At 36.3% G+C, this 17,649-nt stretch overlaps 1 protein-coding gene across 1 annotated transcript in view; it reads right to left on the bottom strand.

Moving 5' to 3' along the window:
• The window catches only part of LOC127845039 (inositol 1,4,5-trisphosphate receptor type 3-like), an 89,362-nt gene that overhangs the window by 52,323 nt on the left and 19,390 nt on the right, over nucleotides 1–17,649 (bottom strand). Inside the window, exons 10-21 of the mRNA XM_052375659.1 lie at nucleotides 16,570–16,677; nucleotides 11,711–11,856; nucleotides 10,490–10,568; nucleotides 9,631–9,722; nucleotides 7,669–7,794; nucleotides 6,722–6,772; nucleotides 5,971–6,051; nucleotides 4,583–4,768; nucleotides 1,743–1,865; nucleotides 942–1,046; nucleotides 453–563; nucleotides 30–107 (exon numbers count right to left, since the gene is read on the bottom strand). Coding sequence (XP_052231619.1) covers nucleotides 30–107; nucleotides 453–563; nucleotides 942–1,046; nucleotides 1,743–1,865; nucleotides 4,583–4,768; nucleotides 5,971–6,051; nucleotides 6,722–6,772; nucleotides 7,669–7,794; nucleotides 9,631–9,722; nucleotides 10,490–10,568; nucleotides 11,711–11,856; nucleotides 16,570–16,677 — 1,286 coding nt within the window. The remainder of the gene's footprint in view (nucleotides 1–29; nucleotides 108–452; nucleotides 564–941; nucleotides 1,047–1,742; nucleotides 1,866–4,582; nucleotides 4,769–5,970; nucleotides 6,052–6,721; nucleotides 6,773–7,668; nucleotides 7,795–9,630; nucleotides 9,723–10,489; nucleotides 10,569–11,710; nucleotides 11,857–16,569; nucleotides 16,678–17,649) is intronic.

The raw sequence follows: 17,649 nt of genomic DNA, 5'->3' as shown, positions 1-17,649 counted from the left end.
TTCCCGAAGCATGGCTCTAAATTACTTACGTAAGTTAGGGCTTTGAAGAGCTCCAGCTGATGAATGAGAAAGTCATACTGTTCTTGGTTGTATTCTGGACTGTCCGGCTAGAATGGCAACATTCACGGATTGTTACAATAAACATAACAAAATGTATTGTCATAAGCATAGATATATCTATGACCTTCCTTATTCGTGTTCAAATAGACAACTTTGTCGTAGTTTTCCGATCATTAAAAAATAATAATTTGATATTTTCTATATAAAATGCAGTCGTAGTATTTTGTCCTGTTTTATTTATTCAATTTATTCAGATTTATTCAAATAAATAAGACATATTTTAGCTAAAGCATGGCCAGCTCATGATTTCAAAAGCCTGTCCAATATGTTAGAAAGAAACAAACAAATGCCTTTTATTTGGCGCCAGGTATGCACATGCGTGTATAACTTACATTCACAAATTCATGCAAAGTGACCCAACTCTGAGTGTTGTTTGTGGAGACATAGATAATGTTTGGTCGTTTGTTGATGTTCTGACCCCGGTCAGTGAGGAAAACGCTGTCCTGTATTGAACGAACGAGAAAGAATACACAATACGACATTACAATAAATGTTATAATATAATCAAATGTCATTCATATATTAATTGAACATCTACGTATATAAGAGGATATCTGGTTGGATTGTATCTATGTTAATACATCATGCACCCAGCGTTCACTTCTGTATTTATCAGTATATTGTCTTATAGTCCTTAACAAATATATGTATAAAATGTGCACATACATATATCAGTCCTTAACAAATACTGATTAAGATCACGAGTTAGCTTCTATGAGCATTTTAAGTTTGCTTATTGTTTTACCTTTTCTGATCGAAAATTAAATTTAAATAAGAGTCATTTTTTATCAGCATATTAATTCAGCATATGAAAGTCTTACCTTATATGTCCTCAGCCATTTCTCTGTGATGTACGTCTGATTGTTAGGAATAGATACCCCATCGCACACACACAGCACTTGTAACAGGTCCAGGAACCGGTAGTTCTACACGTATGGGAAAACGAGGCTTAATGCTATTGCTTAAAGTGTTGTCCCACATATGAATGTGAAGTCCGCACAGGCTAATCAGGGATGAAACTTTCCGCATGTATGGTATTTTTCGTTTGAAAAAGTCTCTTCCTCTCGAAAATCCAGTTTTAGCGGAAAGTGTCGTCCCCTATTAGCATGTGCGAAATGCAGAGGCTAATCTGGGACGAAAGTTTACGTATATGCATTAAGTCCCGTTTTCCCAGATCTAATTGCACAAACAAAGCACACGTTACAGATTCAGAAACCAATAGTTCTTAACTTATCGAGGTAGCAAAATAAAAAACTAACTTTAATTTACTATATTTTTTATTTCCGATCTTAGATGCGCACTCGTCATTTATATAAATTGCATGCATTATTCGTTATTCCTACACTGAATAAAGGATTAAAATATATAAGGCTCAACGAATGCTTTACTTTACTTAGATGACCATAGCTACCAAATAACCTGCTCAATGAAATGGCCCTTATTTCTTAAAAAAGATAACATTTCAGCTGCATCAGCAATTGATAATATTTCGTCACCTGTTCCTGAATGTATTACCAACTCATTGTAATACAATAATGCCGCTATTTTGCAGTATATGCTCAAGTATGCATTTATGTACACATGAATGTAATTCACAGATTGATTAATGCAACATTCTATACCTGGTGTTTTCTGAGGAGGTCGATATATATGTCCAGGTGGTTTTTCGTGATGCGGTCTACGATCTTCCTCTTGTCCCTTATTAGCTCTACAATCATCTGTGCCACGTTGAGGCCGATTCCCCCCTAAAACACACAAGAATGTTACGTACTGAAGGTATGAACCTCTTGCAATGGCCTAAAACACACGAGAATGTACTGAAGGTATGAGTCTCTGTCAATGGCCTAAAACACACGAGAATGTACTGAAGGTATGAGCCTCTGTCAAGGGAAAATCGGGCTTCCTGCATGTGCGTTAAGTGTCGTCATAGATTAGCGTGTGCAGTACGCACAAGTTAATCTGGGATTACACTTTTCGTCTACGCAAGATTTTTGCAAAGAAGATAATTCATATGAACGAAAAATACAATAGCAGCGTTCAGTGTCGTTTCCTATTAGACAGTGCGGTCTTATCTCGGAATTCACGTTACGAACATACATTTGAGTCGCGAAAACTGGGCATAATTCATGTGCCTAAAGTGTCGTCCCAGGTTAGCTTGTGCAGTCCGCACACGCTAATCAGGGACGACACTTTCCGCCCAAATTGGATTTTTTGCTATGAAAAGACTTCATTTAAACAAAAAATGTCATAAAAGCGGAAAGTTTCGTCCCTGATTAGCCTGTGCGGATTGCACAGGCTTATCTGGGACGCCACTTTACGAACATGTGTTATGTCCAGTTTTCTCAGAACGCGGCTCATTTAATCTTGTATTCCGATAGCGAGGCTCTTATTGAGAGACATGGTGAATAGTTTGAATATGCTGTCATGTGATTTGGTATAATATTATTGACATACAATTGCGAATTCGGTACATTTTTTTACACAAATGTAAGCAAATTGTAATCTAGGTGGAAAATTATAATATATTTGCTTTTCAAACTGTTTTTTTTCGTAATAACGTATTAGAGCAACACTTCTATCAAAATTATTTAAAAATCACTTATATACGTTTAAATAGTTTTACTTAAATAGTAATTTCTCGATGGGCCCAGACAACGGACTTAATGACCGCCATTTGCAATTTTGGTTACAGTTGTGTAAAAAACGGCTTGCTTCGAACCGCATTATCGTTCAGTTACTTTTAGACAAAGTTTATTTGTCTATTAACATTACATTTTACGCACGGTTGCTCTATCAAACACGAATAATTCGTCAATATACGTTAAACTCTGAAGCAATGCGTCTTTTGTGTGGTATGTGAGCATATATTTCACAACGACCTACTGACACAACAATCGTTTTATAGAATGCATTTTTATTGAAATATTAGCATTTAGACAGCGCTGTAAAGGGGATTAAAATACCATTTTATTAATTATCTATACCTATAACACAGCGGAATTAGAATTAAAATTCAAAACAAAGATACACAAGAAGAATATTAATCGTTTATTTTTTGTTTCAAAATGCTCTAATGCATTCAATATATTTCGTGAATTAGACAAGTTAATTTGTGTATGTGAAATGAGACTGAACATGATCTGCGTATTTTTAAATACGTTTCATAATAATACTTAAACGTTCTTTTTATGTTTTTGTGCTAATTTGTACTGAAACGAATTGCTGTTATTGTAAACGTTAGCTTAGCCTGACGGCGCCAGCACAAGGCTGAATACAGGTAGACCGTACAAACTATCGCGGATGAATATGTATCACCTATTAAAACATAACTTTCAATATGTCACACGAACGTGTTGTCCTAATTGCAAATGAAATACATATAACTATAACAATGTACTAATTCGTGAGCTTTTACCAGGAAAAAAAATAAGTGAATGTTTAAAAAAAACTACGCTATAAATGGCCTTGGCAAGCACACTAATTCAAGCACAGAATTCAAGAATTTACGGAAATAAAGAACAACATTTACAACGACCTAGCCAGGCGGAATTGTGTTAGTATTCTTTTAAATTTTCCCTTTATAATATAACGTAAGGCAGACATCTCGAGTAGCCCCGTTGTTACAATCGGAGATTTGGTTGATGCCAGATATTTGCCACGATATAGCCGGTAATATGTAAGTATCGGGTACCAAACTAAATGCGCCTTATTCTAGCTAATCTATGACGACACTCTCTGCGTTAATGGTATTGTTCGTTTTAAAAGAAGTCTTTTGTAAGCGAAAATCCCGTTTCGGGCAAAAGTGTCGTCCAAGATAAGCCTGTGCGGTTGTTGCACGATTATGCATTAAGCCCAGTTTTCACAGAACGACGCCAAACTAAAGCCCTCGTTCAAAACGAAAATATACATGCTTGCGTTTCGTGTAAAGTGTGTATGTTTTTGATTGAGATTGACAGAAGTTGTTGTACTAAAATTGTACTGCACATAAGACACAAACATATGATTACTTTCTGAGTAAACAAAGTCGGGAAGAAGTCGACGCAATCAAAATAAGTACTGAGCATAAGAAACAAACAAATTCTTTCTATGGAAATAGAGGCTTAAACAAAATCGAGTCTGTAACATCAAAGTACTATCCGTAAGAAACAATCAAATGATTGTAGTCTGTGTTATATGTGCATTGCTATGTTGTCTTTAAAACTAGAAATAAGCAAGTTTTCTTGCTGTGTCACCAGAGTGAAAGGAATCGATTCTACCGACGCAAAGGTTACTTATGAAGCAAGATAAAGCGAAGGCTGATCAGGGACGACACTTTACGCCTAAACTGGATTTTTACTAAGAAGGGACTTCTTTCGAACGAAAAATACGACTAAAGCGGACAGTATCGTCCCTGATTAGCCTGTGAAGACTGCACATGCGTAAAGCCGAGATTTCCCATAGCGCGGGCGGCTTTTATAATTACTTTCTGGGTGAACTGGGTCTGAAAGAAGTCGATGTATTTGGCGAAGTAGAGCGCGTTCTTGCGGCTCTTCCCGATCATGTACGCATGCAGGACGTCGTAAGCCTCCTTGAATATGCGGATCATGTGTGTCTCCTCGTCGCCTTCCTTCAGCGAACATTGCAGCAGCTTCACCAGCAGGTCTATCACCTAACAAGCAGTTACAATATTAACCCATTGATGCCTAGTGGACTCTCCCATTCTTCTTAATTGGATCAATTTATTTCCAAAATCAGGGATGTCTAGTATACTTATTTCTATATTTAGAATATTTCTTACAGAAATTCCTTTAAGCTAATAGCGCAGACATTGATGAGACGCCGCATCATGCGGCGTCTCATCTGGGTCTACGCTGTTTGCAAAGGCCTTTTTTTCTAGACGCTAGGCATAAATGGGTTAATTCTAAGCAATAAAGCAAGGTCTACCAGTTTGGCATATTTTGTCAAGTATGTTGTAAAACACATTATTAAATAAATATATATAAACCAAAAGTAGTTTGTTTGTTTGTATTATATTGCTTACATGTGTAGACGAATAACAAATGCATTACCGTTTGGTAAGATACTCTACATGTTTTCTTAGCCTGAACAACAGATGTGCCAACATTTATATGTAATAATTTAAACTTCAGAATATTTGACCCACGACAGGCGAAAATGGGCGTTATACCTTGTTTTGCCCATCGTATCTCCAGCCCAGCCTGCGCATCCGCGAAGTCTTATCAGAAGCTACCCAGTCCGATAATAAGACACCAAAACCATTCGTGACTTTAAAGTGGACAGGGTAGCTCCTGATCTTGAGCTACGCTGGCTGCATATGGCATAACACCCATTTTCGCATGACGTAGGTCAGATGTTATACATACAGAGTATTCAGTCACTTCTTGTTTACTTCTCGTTTCCAAATACTACAAACCCAAATTCAGTTAAATGGCGTAAGGGTAGCCGTTGATAACGTTACGATGTAGGTCTATAATAATATGAATACTTTGAACTATGTGAAAACTCACAATGCAGAATTTACTTATTTTTTCTTGTAAATAGTATTTTCTGATATAATATGTAACTATATATCAGGGATCAAACTGCAAGAGCTCCGTTCTGAGAAAACGGGGTTTAATGTGTGTGCGTAAATTACCGTCCCAGGTGAGACAGTGCTGTAGGCACAGGTTTGTCAGGGACGATGCTTTTTTGGTATACTTCATTTAAAGGAAGTCTCGTTTTAGCAAATATCCAGATTTGGCAAAACGTGTCGTCCCTGATTAGCCTATTTTGGACTGCACAGACTAATATGGGACGACACTTTGTGCATGTGCATTAAGGTCCGTTTTCCCAGAGAGAGAGGTATTTTACCCTCAGATTCCTCATTAGCTTCTGCCTATCCTTCACCGGTTGTCCCTCTATGATCATGAACGTCTTCAGTTCTTTCACAGCCTGGTGTAATTTCAAATCAACAGTATTAAAATATCAAACACAACACATCGTTCAATATTGTATATCACCAAGAAATACGAGATCTTTCCAGAGCAAAACAAAACGGGATAAGCACACACATACCAAGTCTGAATAAACGATATCATGGACATACAACATTCAGTTATTACTATTCATCAATAGGTGAAGATCCTTTGTTTCGGTCTTTAGGGTGTAATCCTAGTTTAGATGAGCCTCGTTCTGTGAAAAATTGGGTTTTATGCATGTGCGTTAACTGACGTCCAATAAAAGCATAAATTTGCTGTCCGCAAGAGGCTATTCAAGGACGACACTTTCCGAGCTTATGGTATGTTTCGTTTAAATGAAGTCTTTTTTTTAGCGTTAAGTCTGTTGAGTCAGAAAGTGTCGTCGCTTATAAGACTGTGCGGACTACACAGACTAATCACGGGCGACACTTTTCGTACATACAATATACCCGTTTCCGAGAGCGAGGCTCACATATCTTGTGTCGTAATTTAAAAAGAGTAAGACACATCATAGCATATTAGAATGTATGAGCCAGTTTGTAAAACTGTGTATTCTTTTTGCAGTGAAAACTGTTAAATATTATTTGCAATACATTGACTTAAATAAATTGGTTAAAATTCTCCGAGTGTTCAAGAATAATTACCGCTATAATTCCATGAGTCTTTTTGGCGGTCAGGGATGCACCATTCTGGAACTGAAAGATAAGTAAAAGTCAATTTAGATAAGCATAAAGATTATCGTAGGTCAAAAATACGTTCTTTAGATATTGAGATGAAACTAATTTATACAAGCCACCTTCCCCACGTGACCTTTTTTGACGTGGCGACCTCAAATTCAAAATGCGTTATCGTAGATATAAGCGTTAGCGCTATCAAAAATAGTTCAGAAACGAATTTTCTGCTACAAGCCCATGTGACATTGACAAAGGGCATGGTGACATCAACATGAGTAGGCGTCGTTCCGTTCTGTTCTCTTTACTAGACATTTTTCTAATTTGCATGCTTTTATATCAAATCATTCTCATTTTATCGTGCGGAAAGTCATTGTCTCTAACATGCCCCTGTGACCCTTGACAGGAGGATTTCAAAATCAATCGGCGTCTTTATTTCTTAACAAACCAACATCATACCCATTGGTATGGTTTAAGATGAAAGCGTTTTCAAAATATCGTGGTGAAACGAATGGTGAAACGAATTGTCTACAGACCGATATTCCGACAAAGCAACCGACAGACCAAGCCTATCGAAAAACCGAAGGAAATGGGAAATGAATATATCATCTCATCTACGAAATGGAGAACCGACCAATTTACCGAAAAGCCGACGGACAGGGGCAAGCTATATATCATCTCATCTACGAAGTGGAGCGTTTTCAAAAATATATCATCCCTCCTTGCCTAGCCACATTTCTGATTTTGAACACGTAGGAATATTGATACTTGGCTTTATTCCAGCAAAAGAATACAGTTGCAATAGATACTTTAACCATAAATGGTATGATGTTCGGCTATTAAATATATATATATATACATATATATATATATATATATTTTTTTATAAACTGTTTTTTTTACTAAAAATGTTTCCTTACATCCTGGATAAGATTGTACAGGAAAGGGACCATGCCGGCGACGTAGTTCAGGTTCATGACGTCACGTTTCTCCACGAGCTGTAGCGTGTAGGCGTCATCATACATACTCTCGCCGCTGGCGGACACCTGCGAGATTAGTTAATTGAAAACTGGGCTTAATGAATATGCGTTAAGTGTCGTCCTATACATACGTGTACAGTCCGCACAGACTTATCAAGGACGACACTTTAAGCCTGGATTCGATTTTAATTTAGAAGATACTACCTTGAAACGAAAAATTTAATAACATCGGAAAGTGTGAACCCTTACTAACTTGTGCGGACTGCAGATGCTAATATGGAAGACACTTTACGCACAAGCATTAAGCCCAGTTTTCACAGAGCGCGGCTAGAGTAATGTGTTTGCTGTCACTGTTGTGTTTTCTGATTTATACAAAGGGAGAACATTTTATCGCTTAATTGACATTGTCCAAACAAGGTTCATATTTGAGTTTGACCGACCATCTTTATCATAAAACTTGTAGAAACATACTGTTCCAGTACACTAAGTTGTTGGTTGTTAAACGAGTAATTGATAATCATACACAAACATAATTATCATGTAATCTAAATTCGGTCAAAATTTGTATCCAGTCTTGTATGTAAATAATCAAAATAATGCCAAGGGAATGATCTTTCTACATATCATGAGTTTTTTTTGTACCTATAAATTGCAAACTGATAGACAGAATATAGTTTATTCGTTTGCGGCATTTGTAAAACGTTTGTTTTTTCTGTAATACACTTGTGAAGCATGTGTTATAGCTGTCATACACTTGTGAAACATTGGTAACACTTGTCATACACTTGTGAAACATTGGTAACACTTGTCATACACTTGTGAAACATGTGTTATACATGGCATATACTTGGGTCACGTGTGTTCTTTCAGTTGCATATGGGTGACAAGTGTGTTCTAGGCATACACTCGATACATAAGTATACCAATTTAACACGCATGCCTCGTATGTCTTCCAGTTATCCCTTTCCGACTCAAAAGTAAAGTGAAAATGGTTATATGCAACCAACATAAAACTATAACATACTCGAAGGCTGTTAAGGTTTATTGCTATTTAGTTTAAACCTATTTATTTTAGCTCGATTGGATCGAAAGCCTGAGGCTTATTGAAACGCTTTCGAGTCCGTTTCCTGGGCCTAGAACTTGGTGTCTAAGGGGGAGATCTTAACAACGCTCCCACAGTGAGGATCGAACCCATGACCTCCCGGTCGCTAGGCGGACACCATATCCATTACACCACGGCGACCTGGCATATGCTATTTGATGTCTAGCAGTATCTTAGTCTAAGAGTTTGAAATAAAGCCTTTAAAGGGGCCTTTTCACGTTTTGGTAAATTGACAAGATTAAAAAAAAGGAGTTTCAGATTCGCAAATTTTCGTTTTAGTTATGATATTTGTGAGGAAACAGTAATACTGAACATTAACCGTGCTCTAAAATATTCATTATATGCATCTTTTGACGATTTAAAAACCTGAAAATTATAAAACGTTGCATTTCGAAACGATTGAATAATTTGGAAAGTTCTCTTGTTGTCGTTATATTTTGTGAAACTACGAGGATTGCTAATATATAGTATAAAATACATCACTAATTGTATGAGCACGGCTAGTCGAGTGGTATAAGTTGTAGACTTTTGTTCAAGTACTCCAGAGGTCAGTGGTTTGAGCCCAGTTGAGGGTTACTTTTCTTTTTTTATTGCATTCTTGTTTTTTTTTACTGGAGCTTTTTAGATTCAATGTTTACATTTATCAATATAAAGCATTTGATGACAAGCTTCATTACATGCCAAAATCTGTGAAAAGGCCCCTTTAAACTTTGAATTTATTTAGAAAGGTCTAACCTTTGTGTCATTTATAAGGGACTACAAATGGGTCAAAATGCGTATCTAAGGTTTAAACATGTAACCTTGCGCGTGGAGGCTCCGTCCCATCTCAGACCATACATAGACGTCTCCTCCGTGTCGTTCGTCCGGAACTCGCGCTTTTCATAGTCTTCATCTGTAAACGGGGAAAAACGATTGTCGATCTGAAGAGACTTACTTTAACGAAAAATACCATAAAATTGGAAAGTGTCGTCCCTGATTAGCCTGTGCGGACTGAGCAGGCTTATGTGGGACGACAATTAACGCACATGCGTTAAGCTCCGTTTTTACAGATTGAGGCTCAGTTATATTTTTGTATTATCATTGATTTGAATTTGATGCTATCAGATTAACCATAAATGTTTTGTGTAGAATTCTGGGTCAAGTCTGAGGTTTTAGTTCTCCTAAACCGGTTAGAAATGTCAATGCTTTGCACTTACTATTTTAATGCGACGGCCAAGTTTCATGTCTGTTGTGTTCATCTTTGCTAATTATTTTGTTAATACGTGATGCGTTTTATTTGTTCAATTAATAAATAACCAATGTAAGAAATATTCTAAACATATAAATAAATATACTAGATATCCCTTATTTTGGAAATAAATTGATTCAATTTAGAAGGATGGGAGAGTCCACTAGACATAAATGGGTTAAGAACTTTGCCGTTTTTTAATCGATGAACATACTTGAAAAATACCAAGAGACTTTTCCATAAATCCCTGTACATGAATTTACTCTTTCTGTAGGATTTTTTTTTATTTTCTTATTTCCATTTCGGTATTATTTTATACCAGTTCTGCAATTTAAGTGATGATGATGATGAGCGAACATGGACCAAAACGGTTGTTATCGCGTGGATTGATTTTAAAGATTGTAGCATATTCTGTTCAATCAAACGAATACCTTTGAGGGCATGCAGCCAACATCCAGTGAGGACATGCTCGATTCTGGCATAACTTTCATACTGAATTTCGTCTTGTTCCTGCAAAAAATATTAAATATATGCATACATTAATATCCTTTATTTCATTAATAGATTTTCTTTACTTCTATATACAAATTGGTGTAAACACTTTCTATTAATGATAACGCTTTGAAGTAAACATTATCATTATTTTGACAACACATGGCAATCTTAGCTATATAAACGAACGATTTTCCTTAAATATACGTTCAACCGAAATGTCATGCATAAAACGGCTTGAACGGATGTAAACGCTTGCTTGATGCCAAAATGTTATTTTAAAACAGAGATGAAACCTACGATCTGTTTAGCCGATTAACTTCTGCCAACACTACATTAATCTGGCATAAAGTATAAACGGAAGATCGATTGTGCAAGCAGACGACTTCAATGTTCACTTGTCAATTATATCATGTAATACATTCTAATTAATCGGACCATATCACTGTGCCATTAAAGAATAGTCAATATACACCATCGCTCTTAACTTTGGTTCCAATACCAGACTTGGGTCGGAACGAAATAACGTTGGAGATTAAACAGGATGTGAGTTTATTCACGAACGCGTCTAAAGAATTCCTGACATTATTTGATGTTTAATTGTACTTAATTACAAATGCATGTTGTGTTGGCGTCATTGAAAACGCAATTACTTCAAGAGATGTACTCAAATTGAAATTAATCAACATTTCTCTGTGAATGGGTGCAAAAAGCATTCCTATATCAATGTGACATACATATCAAAATACCTCTCTCTGGAACATGAATTACAATCAATACTAAATATTTCCCTTTGCCCGTATTAACCAATCAATTCTTAGACTTAAGAATAAAGAAAATATTTAGACACGAGAAACGTGCTGCAGAGTGGGAATAATACAGGTAAACAGTGGCGAATATGTCATTAACAAAATGTTCTTAATGAAGAATAATGTAATAAGAGGTCGTTAATACCAACTCAGACTCGAAATGAAAGCTCCAATATATCAATTTAAATTTATATATGAAATGAATGAATATTTTTCATATTTTAAATCTTATGGCTAAGAATTGAATGGTTATTACGGGCTCTGATTTTGTAATTGCTCTTTTTCATTCTGCAAGCGTAATTGTCCTTTCTAAAACATACGTAGGAACATCAAAGGTAATATTGAACATACTTTGAGGACGGAGTGTAGCCTAAACACAGTTCTAGGGTCGGCTGGGTCAAGCACCAAGGAAACCTCACTTCGAGAATCGATACACAAATATTGGCGCGTCAGCATATGACGTAGGCGGATTTGTTGTTCCCAACGCAAAACATCCCCTGAAAGCAACGACATACGCAAAGATGATTGATTTTCTTTTTATGCTTTCGTTTTATATAATTTGTTTGTAAATAATGGTCGTTTTAAAATGTCTTTTGGTATGATTTGTTTCATTTTGTTATCTTGCATATTGGCAAAATAAATTACCGTAATTAATCTAAGTTTTGTAACACTAAAAATATTTTTTTTCGTGTCTGAAAATTAAGATACGAAACATATTCAAAAATTACAGGTGTCCGAAAATTTAGAGACAAAAATTAAGGTGCCCAAAAAGTTTAATTATATTGAAATAAATGCAATAAATTAATGTACAGTAGTTTTCTTGTGACTAACGCTTTTTTCTGCTTAAAAAAAATAAAAACAAATTCACAGCATTGTTAACTCTTGCCAGAAAAGATATAGAGCAAAAACGTAAAAACAGAAAACATTCTGCTTCCTTAATAGGACGACATTGTTTCAAATGCTGTTGGTTATGTTGGTCTATATTATCGAAACTCATACTCAAAAAAAGAGAAGTTTGTTTAAGATAAACAATATTGTTATACGGTAATCGGTAGTGCTTTTTACGACATCGGATTTTTGGCGTGTAAACTCGGGTAGAGTCTAATATCGACCGGGTACGTTTAAGTATATTTACCGTTCTCGGGGTACATATAAGTATACTTAAGAGTACCCGGGGTACATGTAAGTAGTACCCGAGCCGACAATGACCAATCGAGCGTTGTTTACCCAATTTCGCGAATGTAATGGTCCATTTCCCTCAGGCATACATCTGCAAGCGTTTATGACCTTAATCCCGTTGTAAAAATCTATGATCGAAGTGTAAACAATAAGCGAAAACAGGGTCGAAATCTGTAGAAAAGCGTGGTAAAATATACTGTCCGAAAATTTAGCAACATTAACTAATGGAAGAAAACCCGTATGTCCGAAAATGTAGAGTCACCAACATAATTTTTTTTGCTAAAAAAGAGGGTGTCCGGAAACTTAGAGAGTCCGAAAACTTACAGTAATTACGGTACCCCACACGTTTTGATATATATAAATTTAGTGATCAATGCCTCTGCTGTTTTGACACGATAATTAACATCACACGCGTCACATAGTGCAATAACAGTTCCATGGTTTATTTTGCGACCCATGTAGAATGTAAGAAATCTAAACAACTTGCCAGACACGCGCAGTGTGCAGATGCACGGGATGTTTTCATTACCTTTTTTAAACGAGATTAATGGCATCACTTATGTTATGTTTAGAATCAACTTTCGCGCAGATATTTGACTGGAACCAGCATAGCTGGATCAAATCCCTGCCTTCATAACCAACTACGTGATGATAGCCTAGCCACGTGGTACATTAATTTTACCGTTGTTATGTTTCCTTTTTTTTTAATGAAGGTTATTTATTTTTAGTAGGGACCTAAATTTATACACTATTTTCAAAATATAAAAGAAAAATGAAATAACTTTTCATAATATAGTACTTAAACAAACCTGGTAGGATTGTCTTGTGATGGCAGAGGTTGTATGTGAAAGCATGAAACGACGACTTGCATGGAGATTGATTTAGAATATGATCGGAATCGGCACTATGTAATCAAACGTAATTTGTTCTGTACACGCATAAACAATGTTTACTTAATTCTTTTATGTAATGAAAAACATCAATATATTCATATATTTTCTACAAATGCATTTTGGAGCATGTCCTATTGGTAATTTAAATACAAAGTAAAATCTAGGACAACACTGCATATTAGACAATCAAGCTGAGTTATAAATGAAACCTATCTTTAAAAATTGATGTTTGTGTATTAGTGTATTAGTGCATGAAAGTTAGTTAGTAAGTGTAAAGTTAGTGAATTTTGCATATAAAAGACAACACATCTGTAACGGTATTGAAATACGTTTTCTTGCGTAATTGCGTAAGTTCAAACCATATCTTGCGTTGCAAAACAACATCCCATTCATTAATCATCTTACGAAATAGAATTGCATCGCATTATTTAAAACATTTCGTCAATTAGAAATATCATTTGTGCAATTTCATGTCCCACTGGGTTCACTTAAATCACTTGATAGATAAAATACAATGCCATGGCGATGTGGCTACAGCACAGGACATAGGACGATGCCGTGCGGTGATCCGGCCATCATGTCTGTTGGATACATTCGTTAAATGTCTATTTCCGACCGTTTAAGTAATTAAGTAATGAGTTAGTTTACAGGGAGAACTGCATGGCAAAAATATAAAATCAATTACTTCAATAATAATCACATCATACGTATTACTCAAATGAGTCGCGTTTTAAGAAAACTGGATTTAATGCATGTGCAGTCCGCACATGCAAATCAGGGACGACACTTTCCGCTTTTATGGTATTTTAAATTTCAAGGAAGTCCCTCCTTACCGAAAATCAAGTTTGGGCGGAATGTGTCGTCCCTGATTAGCATGTGCGGACTGCACAGGCTAATCTGGAGCGACACTTTACGCACATGCAAGAAGCCCAGTTTTTGCACAACGCGACTCAAATCAACTGCAGTCGATTAAAAAAGTATCAAACTCAAATTGGTTTTCTGGTGAATCTTATCAGCCTTCTCAGTGCTTACAGCTGATGGATTATGTATGTATCCGAAAACAGGTAGTACGCGACACATGCGCCATTTATTGAACTGCGCCGTGCGAAAATGGGTATAATGCCTAGTGTGTCCAGCGTTGCCCCAGACCTGACTATGGCATTACGCAACCTGGTCAGGAGCTGGGCTGTCCGCTATAAAGTCATACAAGGTTTCATGGTGATAATAAGCGGTCAGGGGAGCTCCCGATCACACTGCGTGGATGCGCAGGCTTTGATTGAGATACGTTGGCATAAACCCATCTGCGCGTGACGCTGGTATATTAAAACTTTCCAATTGACGTTGTATATATACAATACGGACATTTGATTGACTAAAAAAGCCTCATGTTAACAATCTATTTTTGTATGTGTTTTATTACGACACTTTGTTAGGTTATACATTACACAATCCAGACTCTTCTCGTTTGTACAATAAAGAGCACTGTCCTTTACCGCTAAGCCTATATTCAAACAGTGTTCTGGTTTTCGCACTCTGTTGTCAATACTTACGGGGCTTAAAGTAACAATAAACAATCGACGTTATTTGCATATTACAGATACAGCTATGATTATGTTTCTCAAACTTATACTTGATTTCTTGTTGAGGTTCTTATAAAAAATAGGATTCTTTTTATTTATTCGCATTTAGCACCAAATGAAAAATCTTTGGTTTATCCAGTATATTAAAATTTTGCCGCGCTTTGGGAAAACGGGGCTTAAAATATGGATTAAGTGTTGTCGTATATCAGCATGTGAATTCCGCACAGGCTAATCAGGTAAGACACTTTCCGCCTAGACAGGATGTTCATTTGAAAATACTTAATTTAAACGGAATATTTCATAAAAAGACTGCACATGCTAATCTAGAATAACAATTTAGGCACGTGCATTAAACCCCGTTTTCCCAGAGAGCGTGTAAATTAGTAATCAGCATGATACATTTCAACATTCAGTTCTCAAAGGTCTGCCCAGTGTATTTCCAAACAAACAAGCATTAGTATCTATTGAAGTAGCGGAAACCACTTCCCCAAAAATACAGCCCATCAGGTTTCATTATTGCTCGCGGGTCCGGATGTATTACAGGTGCATCTGTTTTGTAATACCTGCCAACATTGCGCTCTCAGCGTGACGCTGGAACATGCGTTTCATGACTTTTTTTACGTCTGCAAGGTGATTAGTCGCGCGCAATTACAGGTGTGCTTTAAGCCATCCGTTTACAAACGAATTCCAAGAAATTAATGTCAGATTGAAACGTTTTACCAACAAACATTCGAACTATGATGCCAGATTGTGTTTCCAAACTTCAACATATTACGCCTACTTGAGATGAATAAAGAAATTGCAGTAATTATGGCACTTAAACAGATTAAACAGATTTTGATGACTTTTGCACAACAAATTCAAAATGTTTTTTTTTCTGGGAGAGCTATTTAAAAATAGTTGATTCACATATTTCTGAGGACAGAATACTGTAAAATAATTAGTTTTCGCGGGGCATTACATTTCGTGGATTTCGTGGATTGACCGATCAACAAATTTAAACGAAAACACATAAGAAAATAACCGACGAATTTCACTTGTTTTTCACCGAAATGAGAAATCCGCAAACTACCGTGATCACAAAAACAGTTATCTTGGGATAAAAACACACGAAATTTCATGCCGAAAAATATAAATCGACTTTACAGTGCATGTATTCCCACAAGCGAGCAGTGCCCAAATACACGACTGACAACATTATATATGCACTACCTCAACTTGTTCAGATTCGGACAATTCGCGTAATTAATTACAACAGATGTGCGCAACACGGATAATTCACTTCATTAACCCATGTATACATAGCGTCTATTTAAAAGGCCTAAGCAAACAGCGTAGACCCAGATGAGACGCCGCATGATGCGGCGTCTCATCAGGGTCTATGCTGTTTGCGTAAAGGAAAAATTTCGTAAGAAATATTTTAAATATAAAAATAAATATACTAGACATCCCTAATTTTGGAAATAAATTGATCCAATTTTGAAGGATGGGAGAGTCCACTCGGCATAAATGGGTTAATTACAATAGATGAGCGCAAATCATTCGTGACGTTTCTTACCATCCAGCACGCTGTGTTCGGACTCGATCTGCCAGTATGTGATTCCGGAAGTGGACGGCGACAGAGACTTTGGCCGATGCTGGTCGATCACCCGGATGCGGAAATGGACTGGTAAATAGATAAGATGTAGTAATAAAAATAAACACATAATTCACTGATGCCGTGTGTTTTATTTTATAATCCTAATAGAAGCCAATCTTATACAAATTAAATAAACAACCACCATTTATATATTATTTTTGATGTAGAAATTAGAAGACCTAAGAATGAATAAAAAATTGTAATTATTTGTTGGTGTTCGCATCGTTTTGGGAAAACTGGTCTTAATGCATAAGCGTAGACTGTCGTCATAGATCAGCCCGTGCAGTCCACACAGGCTTATCGGGGAATGAAATTATTCACGTTTCTACATTGGTTCTATTTATAGTTTTCGGTATTGATCGTACTTGTTCGTTTTACCATTTGATTTGGCGGGAAATGAGCTCGTGCATTGCAAGGTTTCGTGGCGTCATAAAGGTGTATAGAGGCGTTTTTTGTCATTCGAGCTTTTATTGGTAGCAAAGAAAGGTCGTTAGATTAATTTCACTATGTCTGATTCAGAAAATGATAAAAAAAAAGAAGTTGTGAATGATTTAAATGGCTACTTTGACGGCGAATTTAAGGATTTGAAGAGAAGCTTCCAGGAAGAGTAGGACTGGATTTGAGAGAACGTGCGGGAAAAGGTCAGACTATAGTCTAACATGGTGTTTAAATCGGCTGCTAACAGCTCTTTTGTATTTTCTTAGGTAATGAATGTTTAATTGCATAAGGTATTATTATTTTTACTTTTACTTATTTTTTTTCGTTTTTGTTTTAACTTGTTAGATGTTGACGTCGGTTTAGTACAGTTGATGCAAAATTTCGCCATATGCATATATATATTACTCTGAATACTTTTTATCTACACTCTTTTTAGGTATTAATTTATGGATTTAACGTTTGAGTGATTTGTTTGATTCTTGTTGATGTTCGGGGTGCATGCGGGGTGCTTTTGATGTTTGTTTGTTATGTTAATTTGCGCAATTAGTTTGATAATGTGTC

Source organism: Dreissena polymorpha, chromosome 9, assembly GCF_020536995.1.
Source record: "Dreissena polymorpha isolate Duluth1 chromosome 9, UMN_Dpol_1.0, whole genome shotgun sequence".
In the NCBI taxonomy this organism is placed as follows: Eukaryota; Metazoa; Mollusca; class Bivalvia; order Myida; family Dreissenidae; genus Dreissena; species Dreissena polymorpha.
The sequence above is the reverse complement of the archived record's forward strand: the minus strand, read 5'-3'. Positions and strand labels throughout refer to the sequence as shown.